Raw genomic sequence first — 18,440 nt, 5'->3', positions numbered from 1 at the left:
AAATTGGGTGATCCAGTAAGCAAAATCTTTGTTTTTCATTTTAGAAACAACTGTAAAAAAGGGTTTTTCCAAAAACTTACTAGGAGAGCAGAGTTCTTCACTTTTGTGTATGAAAATCAAAATGATCCAATTGTACGATGTTGTCCCGTCACGCTACATTTGTAACTCTCTTGACTCAAACTTTGTGTTTTTAAATGTTTGCTGGAGTGAATCTTAGGCGTCATCCATAAAGTACGTCACGCTCTAGGGGGGGAGGGGGGGTTGTCGCAAGCGTGACAAAGTGTGACAAGGGGGAGAGGGGGGGTCCGTGAGACCGTGACGTCACGCTAGAATATTTCCTGAATACTGAAAATTCAGTCAAAGAATATATCTAATAAAAGTTTTTTTTAGATAAAATTTACTCATAAATCAAACACGACACAAGGCTTTAAGAAACTGAGTTTCCGATGATAGATTCAATATGCTTAAATTATTAGATTAAAAAAAACTGTTGATGGTGATTTCTATCACTACAACATTCAACAAAAAAAAATAAATAAAAATCTAAACACAACCTGTAAAAATTAAAAACTTTCTAGATTGAACTCCGAATTTATAAATAATCCTATTTACAAATCATGTAATAATTATTCAAAAATCAATATGAAGGGGAGGGGTTCAACAGAATGTGACGTACTTTTCGAAGGGGGTTGGAGCCAGCGTGACAAAGTGTGACATAGGGGGGAGGGGGGGTTAATTTTGGCCGATTTTAGCGTGACATACTTTATGGATGACGCCTTATTGGAAATTTAATGTACTTTCCAAATTTGTATAAATATTGGTACCTTTTCTCACAGATTTTGAAGTTATCAGCAAAAAACTGAAAACATATCCGTACAAACGTTGTCCCGTCACGAAAGAATCGGTCAATTGTGCAATTTAAAAAAATCTAAAATCAAATCAAATTATTCGCTCTACAGCATTGCCTTGGCGTTCCTGATTGCGAGATTCCTGCTCAAAACTAGGTGTCCGAAGGCTTGATTGTTGAGGCAATTGCAAACCTTTTTTTACACCTTAGCTTCCATCCACCCCGGGATTCGAACTGACCGAGACAGGACCCAGAGAGACGACTCCTACACCTGGACTGAGCTAACGACCTAACATTTTTTTCAGGTTATTCCGGGGCCAACATTTACTTCCCGTCCGATGGAAGGCGTGGTCAGACAAATCTCGTCTCAAAATTTGCCACCGGGACCATCTGGGATCAAACCCAGGCCGACTGGGTGAGAGGCAACCACGCTTACCCCTACACCACGGTCCCGGCCAGTGCAATTTTAAACTCATGTTTATTAAGATTCTCCAAAACTCCAATTAGATTAGTGCGCTGACCACGGGGACGCGCTGTCTTGTTTTTGCATTCTTATTTTTCATTTCTTTTGTGTAGCTGTTTGTGTGCATGGGGTGATTGGTTATTATAAATGAATAATGACATCATAAGTGCAGTTCTTCTGAAAACGCGCAGTCCTGTTTTTTCGCTATAATTTTCGTCGTAAATGATCGTTTGAAATTTGCTCGCGTTATCTAAATTGTAAAAACAGTAAAAATATACTGATAAGTCTAGCCCATAGCAATACTGCTCGGCTGGCACGCGTTCGATAAAAAAAAACTTTTTAAATAATCAATTATCTATCTTTCCGCAGCCGGCTGCCTAAGATTTAAAATTTTCAACCGATAAACAAAATGCTCATGGTCACATCACTGCCACTCGTGAATCCTGACCTCATACCCATCTACTAACCCCCTCAAAACTCATGTGATACTTGTCGGAGAAGCAGTCGATTGGGCGGTCTCTATCACTCAAGTATCGGACTAACATTCCCATCCACTTCCCCGTGACCCTACCACTGGTCGTGGCCGGCGCCGGTATTGATCAGCATGATAGGGGCCTTTGAGAAGTTGCGAAGCGAGGAAAGATAGCTCCCACTTATCTTCCACGGCTCGTGGATGTAACTTCTGGAGGTCCTGGTCAATAACGGAGTAGCAACTGCGGGTGGGCACCTATGCTTATGCTTATGCTTTTATTCTCCAAAACTCCAATTACCCTGCCAAAGTATTTCAAAATTTATAATATTTTTATCGTGGTGAAAAAATAATGAAATTCTGGTAACTAAGTCAGAAGTTTTACTTGATAAAAAAAACTAGTTTCAAATAATGTGTAATTTTCCAATAACATTCATTATATTTTAAGCTAAACATGTTTTCATGTATTATTTAAGAACGTTTGTCATATTTTATTATTTCGTTTTCAATATGATTTCTAATTGGTAAATAATTCGAGTTAGTTATCTTTATTAACGATTTATCGTCAAGTTCAAATTGAGATATCTTAAAACAGACACTGACCACGGAGAGATGTAGTTGCAATTGTTTACTTTCAGATGGGCCAAAATACACCATTTTGAAAACATAGCAACATGAAAATAGCAATATCAAAGTCACTTAAAAAAATTATAACTCCTCAATAAATGCTAAAAACATTGTGCGGCAAAAGTGTGTAATTTTATGCTAATAGTAACTCTTTCACGGCGTGTTTTCTAGAACAACCTTTCCAGGAAAAAATAGTCCTTGCAACTTTCAAATGTTCCTTCTAGGATTTTTTTTCAGCTTTCCAATGCTTCTAAGAGCAAAATGTTTCATGGAAAATCTAAGATTCTGAGATATCTTTATTTTATGCGTTTTGGTTTAAATTCCTTCATCATTTATTGGAAACTTTATAATAACAGTTCGGGAAACTTGTCAAGTGTATTTTATGTGTCATTAACTCATCAAAATGTGCAAAATTAGACAAGAAACAAATTCGTAGATTTTTTTAAAATTAAATATGCCTTTATTAAACTTTCTTATAATAAATACATTTCTTTTACCTGCTAAATGGTATGGCTTAATGATCTTCATCTTTGTTGTATTTTTGTTTTATTATTAACTGTACACATACATTTATTAGGGGAATGGTTACGCTGTCCGCTTATTTGTAAGCGGATGATTCTGGGTTCGATTCCCATCTGCTGCAACCTTCCATCGGATGAGGAAGTAAAATGACGGTCTTGGCCTTGGTTGTTAGGCCGTTAAGTCATTCCAGGTGTAGGAGTCGTCTCCATGCCATAAGTACAAACAACACACCAAACCAAACCTACTCCGGTGGAATCGCTGGCGGCGGTTGGATTCGCAATCTGAAGGTCGTCAGTTCAAACACTGGGGTGGAAGGTTCCTTGGAGTAGAAAGAGGTTTGGGTGCTCTCCACATTCAAGCCTTCGGACTCCTAGGTTCGAGCAGAAACTTGCAATAGAGACCACAAAAGACCCGGGGATCGTTAATGTGGATGGTTTGATTTGATTTTCAACTAGATCATATGATTTATGACCAATGAACAGTATTTTGTTGGTTGATAGTTTTGTTAAATAATTTAACCTAAAATTGGCTATAAAACAAAAACGGTGCACTTTACCAAAAGTTTACTCGCTTTCTTTTCGATCTAGAATTAAATTTTACTTCTAAAAATATTCTTTTATTTTTTTGTTTGCAATTTTTAAACATTCAAAAAATCACTTTTTTTTCAAAATAATCATAACTTGGCCAAAAACAAAACGTCCGTCATACGCATACCCTACAGCTCAAAAGTTGTCACTTTTTGTCTACTAAAAAATATAAAAAAATGAAGTGGGTAAACTTTTTTAAAATCAAGTTTTGGTGATAAAAACTTATTCAACTGGGTTAACTTTTAGATCGTTTAATGAATAGGCGTCATCCATAAAGTATGTCACGCTAAAATCGGCCAAAATTAACCCCCCCTCCCCCCTATGTCACACTTTGTCACGCTGGCTCCAACCCCCCTTCGAAAAGTACGTCACATTCTGTTGAACCCCCTCCCCCCTTCATATTGATTTTTGAATAATTATTACATGATTTGTAAATAGGATTATTTATAAATTCGGAGTTCAATCTAGAAAGTTTTTAATTTTTACAGGTTGTGTTTAGATTTTTATTTATTTTTTTTTGTTGAATGTTGTAGTGATAGAAATCACCATCAACAGTTTTTTTTAATCTAATAATTTAAGCATATTGAATCTATCATCGGAAACTCAGTTTCTTAAAGCCTTGTGTCGTGTTTGATTTATGAGTAAATTTTATCTAAAAAAAACTTTTATTAGATATATTCGTTGACTGAATTTTCAGTATTCAGGAAATATTCTAGCGTGACGTCACGGTCTCACGGACCCCCCCTCTCCCCCTTGTCACACTTTGTCACGCTTGCGACAACCCCCCCTCCCCCCCTAGAGCGTGACGTACTTTATGGATGACGCCATAGTCGTCGACATTAAAACGAGCAGATAATCCTTTCTAGAGATATAGATTTTCGAATGTTTTCGTAACATTTTTCTATGGACAGCTCCCAATTTTTTTGAGACTTCTATGAAGAAAAAAATATTATGCAAAATGGCTTATTTGGGCATAATCAATGGACATAGTTTCATACAAAACAAAAAATGCAAATCAGTTTTTTTTTGCGAAATTCTAGAGAACTGCTCAATCCAGTCTGCAACCCGCTAAGATCACCATCTCCATGCGAATGCGAATGCGAATTTTAGTAAACTGCTCAATGTATTAATATGGTTGGACAATAACACACAAACATATTTTTTTTCTTCTTTGCTATTTATTTTTTTGCAGGCCAAGGATTGGTACCTAAGAGCATGCAATGGCACTGATCTTGTTGCGTGCTCTTCGGTTGACGTCCAGGCAAGGAACATCCTGGAAGGATCGAATTATCTTGATCAAAACAGTATAGCTCTGGTTCCTTGCAAGTGTCCTATTTTCTTACCTCCACGTGGGATTGGTTTTCATGATGACCTAGCTGGTGGCCTGTATTGTTTTGATTCGCAGTATGTTGAGTCAACTGCTGTGGATGTACCTGAAACATCGCACAACGGGGTTTCTCTTCTCTTCATTCTCAGCTACCACCTATCTCCTATTTTTATTTTGCTCTTCTGATTGTCACTTCTTCACTGATTCTTCTATTTAATATCCATCATTTGATTTTGATTTCACTAACATCTGATTCATTTCAAAGCTTTTCCACTTTTTTTACCACTTGATACTGCTTTGTTATTTTTCTTTAAAATATACTTTTCCTTAATGTACTACTAATATCAAGTCTATTCATCTTTTGCCTTAACTTTTTGGATTTTATTGCGAATCTATTTATTTGAATAATTCTTTATCTGTCCTATAAATTATCATTACAATAATCTAAGCTTGTTTTTTTTATCTCTATTTATTAACTATTGTCTGATTTTACATCTACTAAATCCAGCTTCTCATTTTTATTCTTTAAAATACAATCATCATTCTCTTACTAGTGACTCTCGCTTTTTTTTATAAAATATATTCTCTTTTACAGTCTGTTGCTTTCAATCTTCACCCTTTTCTTCTAAAAAGTGAGGTTTGAGCCCTTTCTCAATTTAACACAAATATTACTATTGTACTTTTGGTAAACTTTTATAACATGCTTAGGACCATAAATTGTAACAAAACACCGCGACAAAAGAAATAGCAACATACACGACACACGAAATAGCAACAACAAACACGACTCAACACTAGGAAAGATTTCAGGAGAAAACAATACACAGTAAAATAACAACTAGATTTTGAATTCTAACTAAAAATAAAACAGTTTTTGCTTTAAAGGAAGTTGATAGGCACACTTTAAATGGTTAGGCGTTTATACTTACATCAAACCCTACCCAATGTACCACCCCGGCCGAGTTAAAATGCGTAACCGGCAAAGAAGGTGTGCATGCCTGGCACGAACACTCAAAGCGTGTTCTAGCGTGTTGCTCGTACTGACTCAGAGCAAGGGTGAGATGTAGGTGTAAGGACAGTGCGTGTTCGTCGGGAACCTAGTGCATAAGATCGGTCAAGGCCCGTTCTTACACTGAAAATTGCGAATTGCAAATTCTTTGCTATTTAATTTTTGTTTTAAGCAAAATTTATTTCATTGCTTTAAAAAAAAACTTAACACAAGCCACCACATAAAATAACTCAAAGTCAGCGTTTAATCTTGCATGGAGCTCTGCTGCATTACTACTTATAATCCTAACTTTATGACAACTCCAGCAGCATAAAGTACAAGAGAGCATGTCTCCCTCGCTCGTACAATATGTAATAGTGCACAATCTGTTGCTCTGGGGTTGACCAACTGCCATGCGTCTCCATCGTCTTGTTCCATTATGACAAAGCAGCTTACTTTACCGGCAAACCTAGAGTACGAACATACCATCCAACTATACTGTACTTGGTGCATTAGCCACAACAACACAGCATTGCATTGGCGCTAAGCTTGCAGCAACATAGGAAAAGGAGAGATGGGGGAGCAACGTTGCTCAAGTTGTGCCGTTTGGAGTATGTAGATGTCGAGTTTGATGTTTGATAAGGGCTTAAAAGTCAAAATTTTGAAGGTGACTTAAATTTGCTGTGACTGAGTAAATAAAAGACTTCCGAAGAGCATCGGATATTAAAGTTGTAATTTTGAGGCATTTTCATTGCAATCCTTACAGATGTACGATCACACATGAAAAGATTATGGAGCATGGCACGAGGAAGACACCAGTTGTGCAAACATTTCGTGTGGACGCTTCACTTGTTCCTAACAGTTCCTAACTAGAACCAGTGGCGTGGGTGAACGTTTTGTTGTAGTCTAATTTTTCTAAATCATTCTTAACGCTGGTTAAGTGAACGAGCGAGTGTGTGAGAGACTTAATTAGTTAGTGAGTGAGTGTGTGAACCAGAACTTGTGTGTATGAGCGATTGAGTAAGTGAGTCAGCGAATGCGTTGCAGTGATTTAGTGAGGCATTCAGTTATTTTGTTAGAACTATGCGCACCCTCTTATAAGCAACCATATGCACCCTCTTATGCAACTCCCACAGATAAACATGGGTGCGCTTGGTTGCTGAAGATGATTCCATACCATTTACACACAAAAGTTTACAAATTTATTAATTTGCAGAGATTTCACTAAAATTAAATTCTGTCGATTCACCATGTCTATCATATCTTGACTAAACTAAAGCGTTTACTGAAATCAACTTCAAAAATGTCGAAAAAAAAGTTCATCAAAGGCTTATTCAGTCCCCACCACATCCGTACTCCTCTGGACTCTCAAGTAAGCACACCAGGACTCGCCGTTGTCGTTGGTGCTTCTCGCTGTACCAATTATCGCATATGTGTATGTTTGTACGCCTTGATACTTGTGTGCATGATTATTTATGCCTAGTTGCCCCTCTTCGACGTTCCCACTTGCCACTTTCCCCCCTGTCAACCGGAAAGAGGAAACATACACACATAATCTGCTTGTTTTCTTAATCAGAAACGGAAGCAATAATAAACAAACCGACTCGACTCGACTCTGAAGGACTGTGTGTGTGCCCATTTGGCACTAAATAGACACACCAATTGGAGCGGAAGAGTGGAAGGGGAAACCAGCGACAATGGCAACGGAAGTTGACCCGACGTCGGATTTGTGGGATACAGGACATCTGCACACATATTCCAGGAAGTTTCCATCCCGTCGCAAGCTCCTTTGAAGCGAATCGCTCTGAACAAGTGGCGTGGCAGCAGTGGGTTTATTAGCAAACCATTTTGCCTGGAAGGTAGTTATCGTGTAGCAGCATACTCTCCGTTGTTTAAACAGAATCTGAGCGCCTACTTTGACACACGATTGCACATGGTTGATGTAAGAATAGCAACAATTAATCGATCGAACGCCTACTGTGCTGCTATCGGACGGACATGCCGCTCGTGTTTGTCGAAAGCAAAAGCACTCTAGACGTTATTGACCTATCCGGACCATAACGATAGACGAGAAGAAAACACTCCTATTTGATTTGATTGACGATACACAAACACACCCGCAACAACGGAAACATTCAATCAGGTGCTAAGTGCATGCAAGTTTTGTGTAAACACAGTTTACATGAATATTTATTAGATGTGGAGCAAAGTCAAACAAAGCGTAAAATTTGCTTAAAGGAAAGTGAGCTATTCACGCTCATAGTTCGTTGAATTTCTCATTGAATTTAATATCGCGGAAAGAGCTGCAGGTGCTGCAGGAATTTTATCTTACAGGTACACGTGTGCAGGTTTTCATTTTGCAAGTGTGATTTTTTTTATGTTTCGGATCGAAATAATGTTTTTTTAGATATTGAAAAAAATCTAGTGTAAGCACACCTATTTTTAAAATTTTCAAAATTTCAAAACGTGCAAAGATATGAAAGATTGCACAAATAGTTGATTTACTAATGTGATATTTCCTATCTAGAAACTTGCATAAAATTCAACTAAACCTTACAAAGCTTGATTTTTTTTTCAAAGCGTGGAAAGTCAAACACATAAGTCAACTTTGAAGTGATATTAACATGCTTTTGCATGCGTTATTACTATTATATTTTTTGCTGAGTATGTAATCTTAATGAAATCACTCGTAACTTCAAAAAGTGTTGCTAGATCTTCAACATTTGCTTTTTTTTTGATTTTTTTTTGATCATTTGCTTCATCCTTGCTAAAATCCACATATATTTTAAAATTGTGAATTTATTACAAAGGTTTCACGAATCATATTTCAGTTTGTGACTGTAACTCGGAAACTTGAAAGAAGGAACTTATGGAAACTTAACACCTTAATACTTTTAAATATTCTGAAAGTATTTTAAATTTGTCATAAGAGTCACCTTTGAGTGTAGGGCTGGACGTTTAGGCTTCTTTTTTATACAAATGAATATGTAGCGTGACGTTACAACGCTAGAAAGCTTTGTATTCTGCTCGGTTAATCAACATAAACTAGATTGTTTTTTCAAGTTTTCAAACGTAAAATTGCTTGCTAAATCGTATGCCATCATCGGTTTTTCCTTGCGTTGTACTGTCTACACTGGCCAACCCGGAACCGATTCCGGGGAACCTCGAGATGGTCGTATGAGTTGGAGCGCGGACTTAGTAAGCTGGATATGATTATAACCCAGTGTAATGTTATTTTTGGTTTGCAAGTGTTTTTGCCTTGCTTTTTTTCACATTATCAGAGGTAAAATTAAACCTTTTCTTTGAAATAAAAGATGTACTCATTCTAAGATATAGTATTACCATTTTTTACTGGATAGATTTTACTATCACAATCGGTAAAGTTTACCGGATTTTCAACTGTAGAACAGTTTTGTAAACTGACAAATTTCGAACTAGGTAAAAACTTGCTGAAGATCGGTAAAAATTTCATTATTGTTCATCACACAACCGATATTCGGAACAATTTTGTTCATTTTGAAAAAAATGTTTGCTGAAAAAAAACTTGTAAACTGTACCGATTCTTCAACTACCGAATGCAGTGAAAATTCGAAGTCTGTAGCTTTACATACCTGGCTGCAAAGTCGTCAAATTTAAAATCAGTTTCAGTAATTTGTTGTTCATCTGAAATGGGAAAACATTAAGATTTTTCCATGAAATATTGACAGTATGTTTTGTTTTGAAAAAAGGTATTTTGTTCTAACATTCAAATTGTAACAGGCACCGATGAAAATTTCATTTACCTTCCTCTTCATCATCGTCGTAATTGTCCGCATCTTCAACAAACTCTGATTCAGGAAGATGTTCCTTTTCTGAAAATAAAGATATAAAAAATCAATTGAATTAGTACATCATAAACAAGATAATAGCAATAAGGTTGAAACTCCCAAGCGCAGGTCGATAACCGTCAAAGGGTAACCAGCCGTGTAAGATCAAACTGCATAACGCACTAAAACTTCTCCTTCGCTCCCCTCACCGGAACAGGAACCAGCTAAAATGTGGCATGTCCTGCTCCATTGGCTTCCGCGGCCGGAATATAGGCCTTCCCCCCCATTTACGCAAACATTTTCTGGCAATCTTCATCATTACGTTGTCTGAGCTGCTGCTCTTCTATTAAACTTTATTTTTACGGATAAACTTTTGCAACGCGCACAGCAAATGGCCGAGACACATTTGGGGAAGCTTCTCCCCTTTCCGATACGGAATGGGGATAAAGAGGCTAAGAAATAAGAATATAGCTGCTGCTGCTGCTGCTGATGCCCGTATTCCTTCGAAGATGGCACGAGGATTCAACATTTAGCAGTGTGCGTTTCAGGGTGTCCAGAAACGGGCTAGTTTACTTTGCCCAAGTACAGTGATTCGAGTTGAATCAACAAATATCGAAAAAAATCCTGATCTTCTGACGTTCTCAAATGAAAGGCGAATCGTTATTTTTTCAAGATTTTTTACTGTCACCCTAGCTCTCCCGAATAAAACCGGGGTAAAATTGATTTTATGGAATGCCCATCTTGAGCAAAACTGACTGCTACTGCTGCTGTTCTTGGGAGCATCCACGAAACAACCATTCCCAATCGCACACACACATAGACACGGGATTACGGAAAGATCCATCCAGAAGGGGCACATGACCTCCGCGGGGTAGGGAGAGAGGTAACTGCTGGTGCGCCATGCGAAAGACAAAGATCGAACTTTCTGCGGAAGAATGAGTTTTTATCTGTTATTTTGCAGATACTTTGGCAAAGACGATAAAACGAGAGCAATTTTGTAAATTTCAATCAGCAGTTCGTTAGATTGAAGCTAAAGAAATGGAAACAAAAGTAGTTTCCTCGAATGTAAGTGAATGGGTGGATTGAGTGGGTGGGGTCAGGTCAGTAAGACTTCTTTCGTTGCGAATTACCGTTCAGTGCGATTTGAAACCCAACAATGCAGTGCTATTGTAAGTGAGAGTCTTGAGCAGTCACGTGTGCTGCCCAAATTGAATTCATTATTATTCAATTTATATTTGACTCCAGCTTTTGGTGTTAATGGTGCATTGCACCCAAGAAAAAATATCGTCGCTTTATTAGAGGAAATAAAAAAATGCATGTAGCACAATTTAAGAACATTGAACTAATTTATATGATTTTTTGTTCTGCGTCCATCTTGAAGAATTTTTTGAATAAAAATTTAAATATTTTCAAATTCCGAACAAATATGAACCACCTGTACTAATGGGTACTATGTTTCGCTAAATGAAAAAAAGGAACCGAAAGATAAAAGTGCACTAGACGAAATTCAATTTTGCAGAATATAAAAATTAATTAAAGGTAAATTCATCATACATACATATCATCATCATCTTTATGTCTGTATGCAGAGCTGAAAATGTCAGGGGTCCTGACGCGAAAATCGGCGACGCATACACGATTTTTTCAGATCCATTCACTGAACCGCAAAACCATGACATAAACAAACCCGACTCAGTCGTGAGTGCCCTAGCTCACTGAGCAGCTGCAAACGCAAACCAACGCTCATTCGACGTTGCACGCACACACATAAAGAAACAAGTTTTTACGCAAAAAGTTGGTATTTATGCGTGGAAATGTAATTTTGAATATAAGTTATGGTTGTTTTAAGTGTTTTGCACAGTCTAGAACCATTCAATTGTTTAAAAATAGTCAAATAGTGTTTAGAGAGGATTTTACGAGTCAGTCATACGACACGAATTGAGTGAGTGTAGCTCATTTTTTCACGTCTCTCATTCTCCAGAAGCCGACCGGCACGAGTCAGGCGGCAGTGGTTGTACGGACACAGTAGGCTTACAGTCAGATGCTAGCAGTGAACTGACATTTTGGTTTGCTTCATGTGTACGCTGGGTTGGAAACATTTTGCAGGCCTGTCTGTATGTATAGCTTGTCTATGAAAATATTCACTTATCCCACTAATGGCCTTCTCTCATTATTTTCCTTGTACAGGAGGCAAGTATTTGTATATTTTGCTCGGTTTGTTGTAGAGGTCGTATCGCAAACAAAAAAGAGAATTGGGATAAAAAAGGCATTGAAGTTTAAGGTCCAAAGAACATGAACTTAATGAACTTGATGAAATCAAATTTTCTTGGTTAAATTTGAAAGGTCGTTTGAAGTACTTCAAAATGTGACATTTGGCTTTTCTCAATAGGTATTTGGGCTTTTCTTTGTATTGCTTCAACCATGTTCCGTGAACCGTCATATCAGAAAAAAAGGTGATTTGAGCCAAAAATGCAAAGTACTTCGTCTAGATTTCCAAATAGACTCCGTCTCCATTGAGTAGTTCATAGTCTTCCAACCCAACTAACCACTCCAATTCACTGAGACATATCAAGGGAATGCATTCATTCTTGCTCCAATAATTCCACAATCGTTCAATCATGCGATTGCTTGTTAGTGGTAGATTCAGAGTGAAATAAATTTTACATTTTCTGATTGAACAGATCGGTCCTTTCCTTCCACAGACACACACACATTCCCTCGAACTCCATGCCCCAGACCTGGTCTCCCGGGGACGATGTCAACCTTCCGGAACCGGAAAACTCACTTCATCCCAGCATTGAGTTGAAGAGTTTTTTTTTTTCAAAAGAGCGGAAACAAAATAGCAACAGCTCAAGAGCAGTGAACGAGCGAGATTCCAGAGCCACTGAGCTGAAGCAAAGTGGCGCACCCCCGACTGAGTCAATAAAAGCTTCCACATACCAATGCCAGAGCTGGTTGGAGGTGGTCACAGCAGGGAAGGACTTCCCCTCTCTCTCTCTCTCCAAAAGGACCAAACCAGACGACCATACGGTAAAGATCTCGGGACAAAATTGGACCAAAAATGCGGGAGGAAGGTTGCGACCGGCAATTGAACACGCTTTATTCGATTTGAATAATCGATCGAATGCCAGTTGAATACTATCAAATTGCCCTCTTAAATCACCTCTCAGCATTGTTTCCCCGGGTGTCCCCGGGACAAAGGGACGAAACCCGGGGAATTTAGTGGAGTACATTTAGTTTTATTGCTCTTTTTGCAGCCGTTTCCTCGGAGTGACATGTCACGACGGTCAAGGGGTAGAGGGATTTACGAGAATGTATAGAAATGACGGGAATGTTCGACATGGACAGAAAAGAGAAGTGAGAAAGATTTGTCCTAGTATCGAAAGTACACAAGGTGACAAAAACATAATTTATTGCACACTAAAAGCTGCAACTTATGAATAAGTTGTTGAAAGAATGAATCAGAAAAAAAGTACATTTTGCTAATAAATGATAATCAATTATTTTACCTCTCAAAACACATGTTCAATCAATACAATAAAGAACTGTCAACTTTGTGCACTTTGCACCGCAGTAGAGTGCTGCTGAATAATTTCCATCCCAGTTGGCACAGTGATTTCCCATCACACCATCTAAACAAAACAAGTGTAATGCATCGAAATCTGACTACAATCTAGTCACTAAGCTGTGGTAGTCGAGGCAGCTAAGTCATAGAGGTAGTCTGTTAAAGGTTTCTGGATCGATTCTCGTAGCTGGAATTTTTGAGTTTTTTTGCCAGGTTATTTTTTTTCTAATGAGCTCGAGGGCATAATTCTATCGGCCACTTCGAGCTGTGTTCGTTGAGTCCGTAAACGGAACCATTATTCTCACGGCTCGAGGCCATGATTTTCTCGGACGACTGATTGTGGACGAAAGAAATCTGTATATTTTTCAGTATCATCAGTTGTGTTGTTTTCGATTCTTAGCATCTTTTAATGACACTGTTGTGTCCCGCCCGTGTGGATCAATCGGACCGTGCAATGGACTCACAATCCAGAGGTCGCCGGTTCGAATCCCGCGGCGGGTGCTCTAAAATTCTTTGTGTAAATATGGGTATTCGGCGCCGTCGCTCCGTGCCATACCTTTATACACTTAGGAGTCCAGGGCGGCGAAGTCCCTGTAGATAAAAGGAAGACACTAGTGGTTGGTACTAGCAATGGTTGTCGACAGCTATAAAGTCAACTTCGTTTTTCGTTGTTGACTCTTAAGAGCGAGTCCACGAGCAAAGCATACCCATCTCGCATCGACCTCACCAATCTGCCTGAAATTTTCAGGGGTTGTTTGTACATATATAACTAGCATCTGGTAAAAATATGAGCACTCTAGGTCAACGGGAAGTGGGGCAAATCGGGACACAAAGTTTGATGGTTCAAAAACGTCAAAAATCTTAAAAAGGCTATAACTTAGGCAAAATTCAATTTAATTTCAAAATTCAAAATGCATCTAAAAGGGCTTGAAAAATGCAACAAAATGCAGGGTAGAACATCTCAATTGGTTATTCCTAAAGGGAGTTATTGGCATTTTAGTGAAAAAATAGCATAATTTTCAAACTCAAATAAAAAAGTGTTCCATCGAGATATCAACTCGGTTCGACCTGCAGCTTGTAGAGGACATCTGGGACTACCATCTGAGACTGAGAACGCTTTGGGTAAGGCAGTTTAACATATTAAATGGACACTTTTACTTTTAGTGATTTTTTTGGTTGTAAATTTTTGCTCGGGGGACCCCTTAGATCCCATTTTTTGGTGATAATTTTATCATATTCGTGTTCCTGAGACAATTTTACAATAAAAACATGTATAAAAATGTGTATTTTCATCCATTGTAACCCTTTAAAAAATAAAAGTTAAAAAAAAAATGAGAAGCTGCTTTTTTCTGGTGTCATCTAGTATCCTTGGAAACGAACTTGATTTTCAATAAATGTGAATCGAAGATTTTTTTTAACTTTTATTTTTTAAAGGGTTAAAATGGATGAAAATACACATTTTTATACATGTTTCTATTGTGAAATTGTCTCAGGAACACGAATATGATAAAATTATCACCAAAAAATGGGATCTAAGGGGTCCCCCGAGCAAAAATTTACAACCAAAAAAATCACTAAAAGTAAAAGTGTCCATTTAATATGTTAAACTGCCTTACCCAAAGCGTTCTCAGTCTCAGATGGTAGTCCCAGATGTCCTCTACAAGCTGCAGGTCGAACCGAGTTGATATCTCGATGGAACACTTTTTTATTTGAGTTTGAAAATTATGCTATTTTTTCACTAAAATGCCAATAACTCCCTTTAGAAATAACCAATTGAGATGCTCTACCCTGCATTTTGTTTCATTTTTCAAGCCCTTTTAGATGCATTTTGAATTTTGAAATTAAATTGAATTTTGCCTAAGTTATAGCCATTTTAAGATTTTGACGTTTTTGAACCATCAAACTTTGTGTGATTTGCCCCACTTCCCGTTGACCTAGAGTGCTCATATTTTGGCCAGATGCTAGTTATATATGTACAAACAACCCCTGAAAATTTCAGGCAGATTGGTGAGGTCCAAACGACGTCCCATACAAAGGGGTATGCCCTGTTCGTGGACTCGCTCTTAATTACACAATTATTGACTTTATGACATAAGTTTACAGCCCTGAATGGCAAACTGCCGAAGAACCGCCGTAAGCCAAGATGCCGGCACGAACATAGCTACATCCCGGCACCGAAGACCAGAATTCCACAGCCGGAACAAGCCAAGTACGGGCAATCCCAGGAATGGCAAGATACTAGGCGTAAAAGACAATTATGACCGCTTGTTCCGGCTGTGGAATTATGTCCTCCAGCTCCATTAGAAAAAAATAACCCGTCAAAAAAACTCAAAAGTTCCAACTACGAGAATCGATCCAGGAACTTTCAACAGACCATCTCAATGACTTAGCTGTAGTCAGATTTCGATGCATTACACTTGTTTTGTTTAGATGAGGATTGCAGCAATCCTTGGTCGCGGTCGGTTAACAAAAATTAGCTTCGAACTTTCCATCGTAACTTTTTACGGTTCGCGATTTTTAGACTTTCCGGCGAGACAGTTCCGTGAGAAGTTTCGGTGGTGTAGTGATTTTGAGTGGTACAAGAATTTAGACGGATTTTTGCAGGTTTTCATGTGATTTGAGTGTTGTGAAGAAGTGACACTTTGATAAGAGATCTCGGTCACCGAACGGAGTTTTTTGAACCCGAGCAGGGGTAAATAACGCGGGAATACCAAATTTTGGTATAACTTAGGCAAATAACAGGGACCAGAATGTGCCCTTGGTTGCCCAGTAATAGATGGTAAAATACCATGAAATCAAACCAAAGTCTTGTAAGTAGAAGGGCACAACAATACCAAACCATGTTATTCCAAGGGTAAAATAATACCTCAAAATAAAACCATTTCAATACCAATTTGAAGTCTTCTGGATTTTTGAACATTGCTTGATGCAACAGCCAAATCTACTCACCTGATGATTCCATGTTGTTCTTAGTGATATTCTTCACTCGTTTTTCGAAGTATTTGGTTATCCCAACTTAGAGAAATTTCAACGTTTAAAAAAAAATCTAAGTGGGTATATGAAAAAAATTGAAAATCAGCTTTAACATTTATGGGTTTCAAGTCATTTTAGCGCAAAATTAATTATCTCATCAAAATTTATAAAAAAAATTCCCATAGTTTCAGAGCAATTTGATGAAACCATTCAAAACTAAAATAATACCAAAATGTGCCATTCTGACTTAGAAAATTTTCCACAATTTCAAGTCATTTCTTTAGGGGGTATATCAAAAATGTTTAAAATCAAGTTTGAAATTTCCGGTTTTCAATGAAAGCATTCGCTTTGAGACATAATTTTAGCGCTAAATTAATTATTTTGTCAAAATTTGCTCATAGTTTCAGAGGAATTTGATAAAACACTGTAATACCAAAAGAATACCAAAATGTGGTATTCGACCATTGACAAATTCTGCAATTTTGCAATATCAAAACAATAAAATTTGGTATTGATACCAGAGAAAGGTATTATTACGCATTTCCCTTGTTATTTACCCATGCTCGGGAAGCGATTTGCTAAATTTTGGTCAGAAATTACTGCCGATACAGGGATGGCCTTCAAGAGAAACATGGGTGAATTTTCCGAGTTTTTGTTGTTGTAAAGTTGTGAAAAGGAATTAGGGGAAATATATCCATTTTAATCACTCTAAGCAGTTCGACCAATTCTCATCACTTTTGCCGTTTTCCGCTATTAAATCAACAACATTTTCAGATGTATCATCAATGGAGAGTTGGAGAGTAAACCTTAAAATAATCGAAACTTCAGATATCGAGTCTAGACAGTTATTTGTTTTAGCAAAATATCATTTTCTTGCACATTTTACATGGCATTATCTGTTTTGTCTATTTTCCGTTATGGATTAAAAATTGCAAACAATATACAAATGCATGAAATTCTCAATGCTGAAAATATCGCTTTTGGGAACATAGATAGTTATAATAAAAATCAACAACTTTACCAAAGCAAATCGATCAGAAATGCCTTCTCAATATTTACATAAAACATTCAGTACCAAAAATTAAAGGAAATGTTAGAAAACCCTGCTTAGCAAGCTGAATATTTATTCACTTAGCACTGTTATAAACATTTATTCAATTAACCAAATTCAACCTTGACTATCACTGGCTAGAACCAAATTCGTTTAAATTTGGCACAGATGCTTAACATAATCTTAAAACATATTTTAGCTTGTGGAGTTTGTCGTTATTTATTCTAGACACCTTAATGAACATCATGGGGTCCGGATACTTAGCCGAATGGTTAAGCGATCTGCCTTTCAAGCAGACGATCAGCGATCGAATCCCGCCCGGTCACCTCGCCACCGATTTTTCGATGGCAACTCGAACTCCCTGCTCCCTCTGGGAGCAACAGATAATCGGTAATTAATTACCACACACACACATGGGGCTACCCCACACTACAACAACTACCGGTGGGTGCGTGGGGAATGGACGGGAAGATGACCAACCAACCACACCACAACGCGTGAAGGAAGGAAGGTCCAACAAGACCCCCAGGAGATCGTCAACATCCATCAAGACAAAGAACAATAGGGACGTGGCGTTACATCGTGCTGCCACCTGGTTTTTTTAAGCGCAAGAGTGGAAAAGTGCTGAGTCATCGTCTAAAAATAGACGGCGTCCTATCTCGCCCAGCAAAATGAAGTCGATAAAGTAGTCGGTTTCGATGAGAAAAAGTGGAAAACGTGGTCTAAAAATAGCGACGCCATCCCCCTATAGTTCGCGGATCTATATATAGACGCACGGCTCCGTAATGGCAAGGCCGATTGAGCCAGTTAGGGTATAGGTTAAGATAGAGGAAAAAGAATTAAAAAAATCAACATCTGCCAAAATTGAAAATTGATGCCAAATGGCATCTTAAAATCGAAATAATAAATTTGCACGATTTTCAAATAATACTCAATTAATCAATAATTATCGTACCAGATTGCAATATGTATTAAATAATTTTCAGAATGTGTAATAAGAAATACTAAAGTTATTAATAATTTTGTATGCCGATGTAAACCAGTGTTGGACTAGCACAAAGTTCAGCCGTCTCTCTTCAAGCCTCACAGTGATATTGTTCTAAAGACTCGGACAGTCTGCAAACCTTTTCCGTCACCGATGAAAGGAATCTCATTATCGAGTCTCAATGGTCTAAACAAAGTCTAAACACGCCGCCACATATAGGAATGAAACAG

The 18,440-nt window shown here is 37.8% G+C and overlaps 1 protein-coding gene across 1 annotated transcript in view; it reads right to left on the bottom strand.

The window, feature by feature from the left end:
- The window catches only part of LOC6031420 (protein timeless homolog), a 158,445-nt gene that overhangs the window by 46,911 nt on the left and 93,094 nt on the right, over positions 1-18,440 (bottom strand). The window contains exons 9-10 of the mRNA XM_038263257.1: positions 9,613-9,681; positions 9,442-9,493 (exon numbers count right to left, since the gene is read on the bottom strand). Coding sequence (XP_038119185.1) covers positions 9,442-9,493; positions 9,613-9,681 — 121 coding nt within the window. The remainder of the gene's footprint in view (positions 1-9,441; positions 9,494-9,612; positions 9,682-18,440) is intronic.

This window comes from Culex quinquefasciatus, chromosome 1, assembly GCF_015732765.1.
Source record: "Culex quinquefasciatus strain JHB chromosome 1, VPISU_Cqui_1.0_pri_paternal, whole genome shotgun sequence".
Classification (NCBI taxonomy): domain Eukaryota; kingdom Metazoa; phylum Arthropoda; class Insecta; order Diptera; family Culicidae; genus Culex; species Culex quinquefasciatus.
This window is presented reverse-complemented; position numbering and strand designations above follow the sequence as displayed.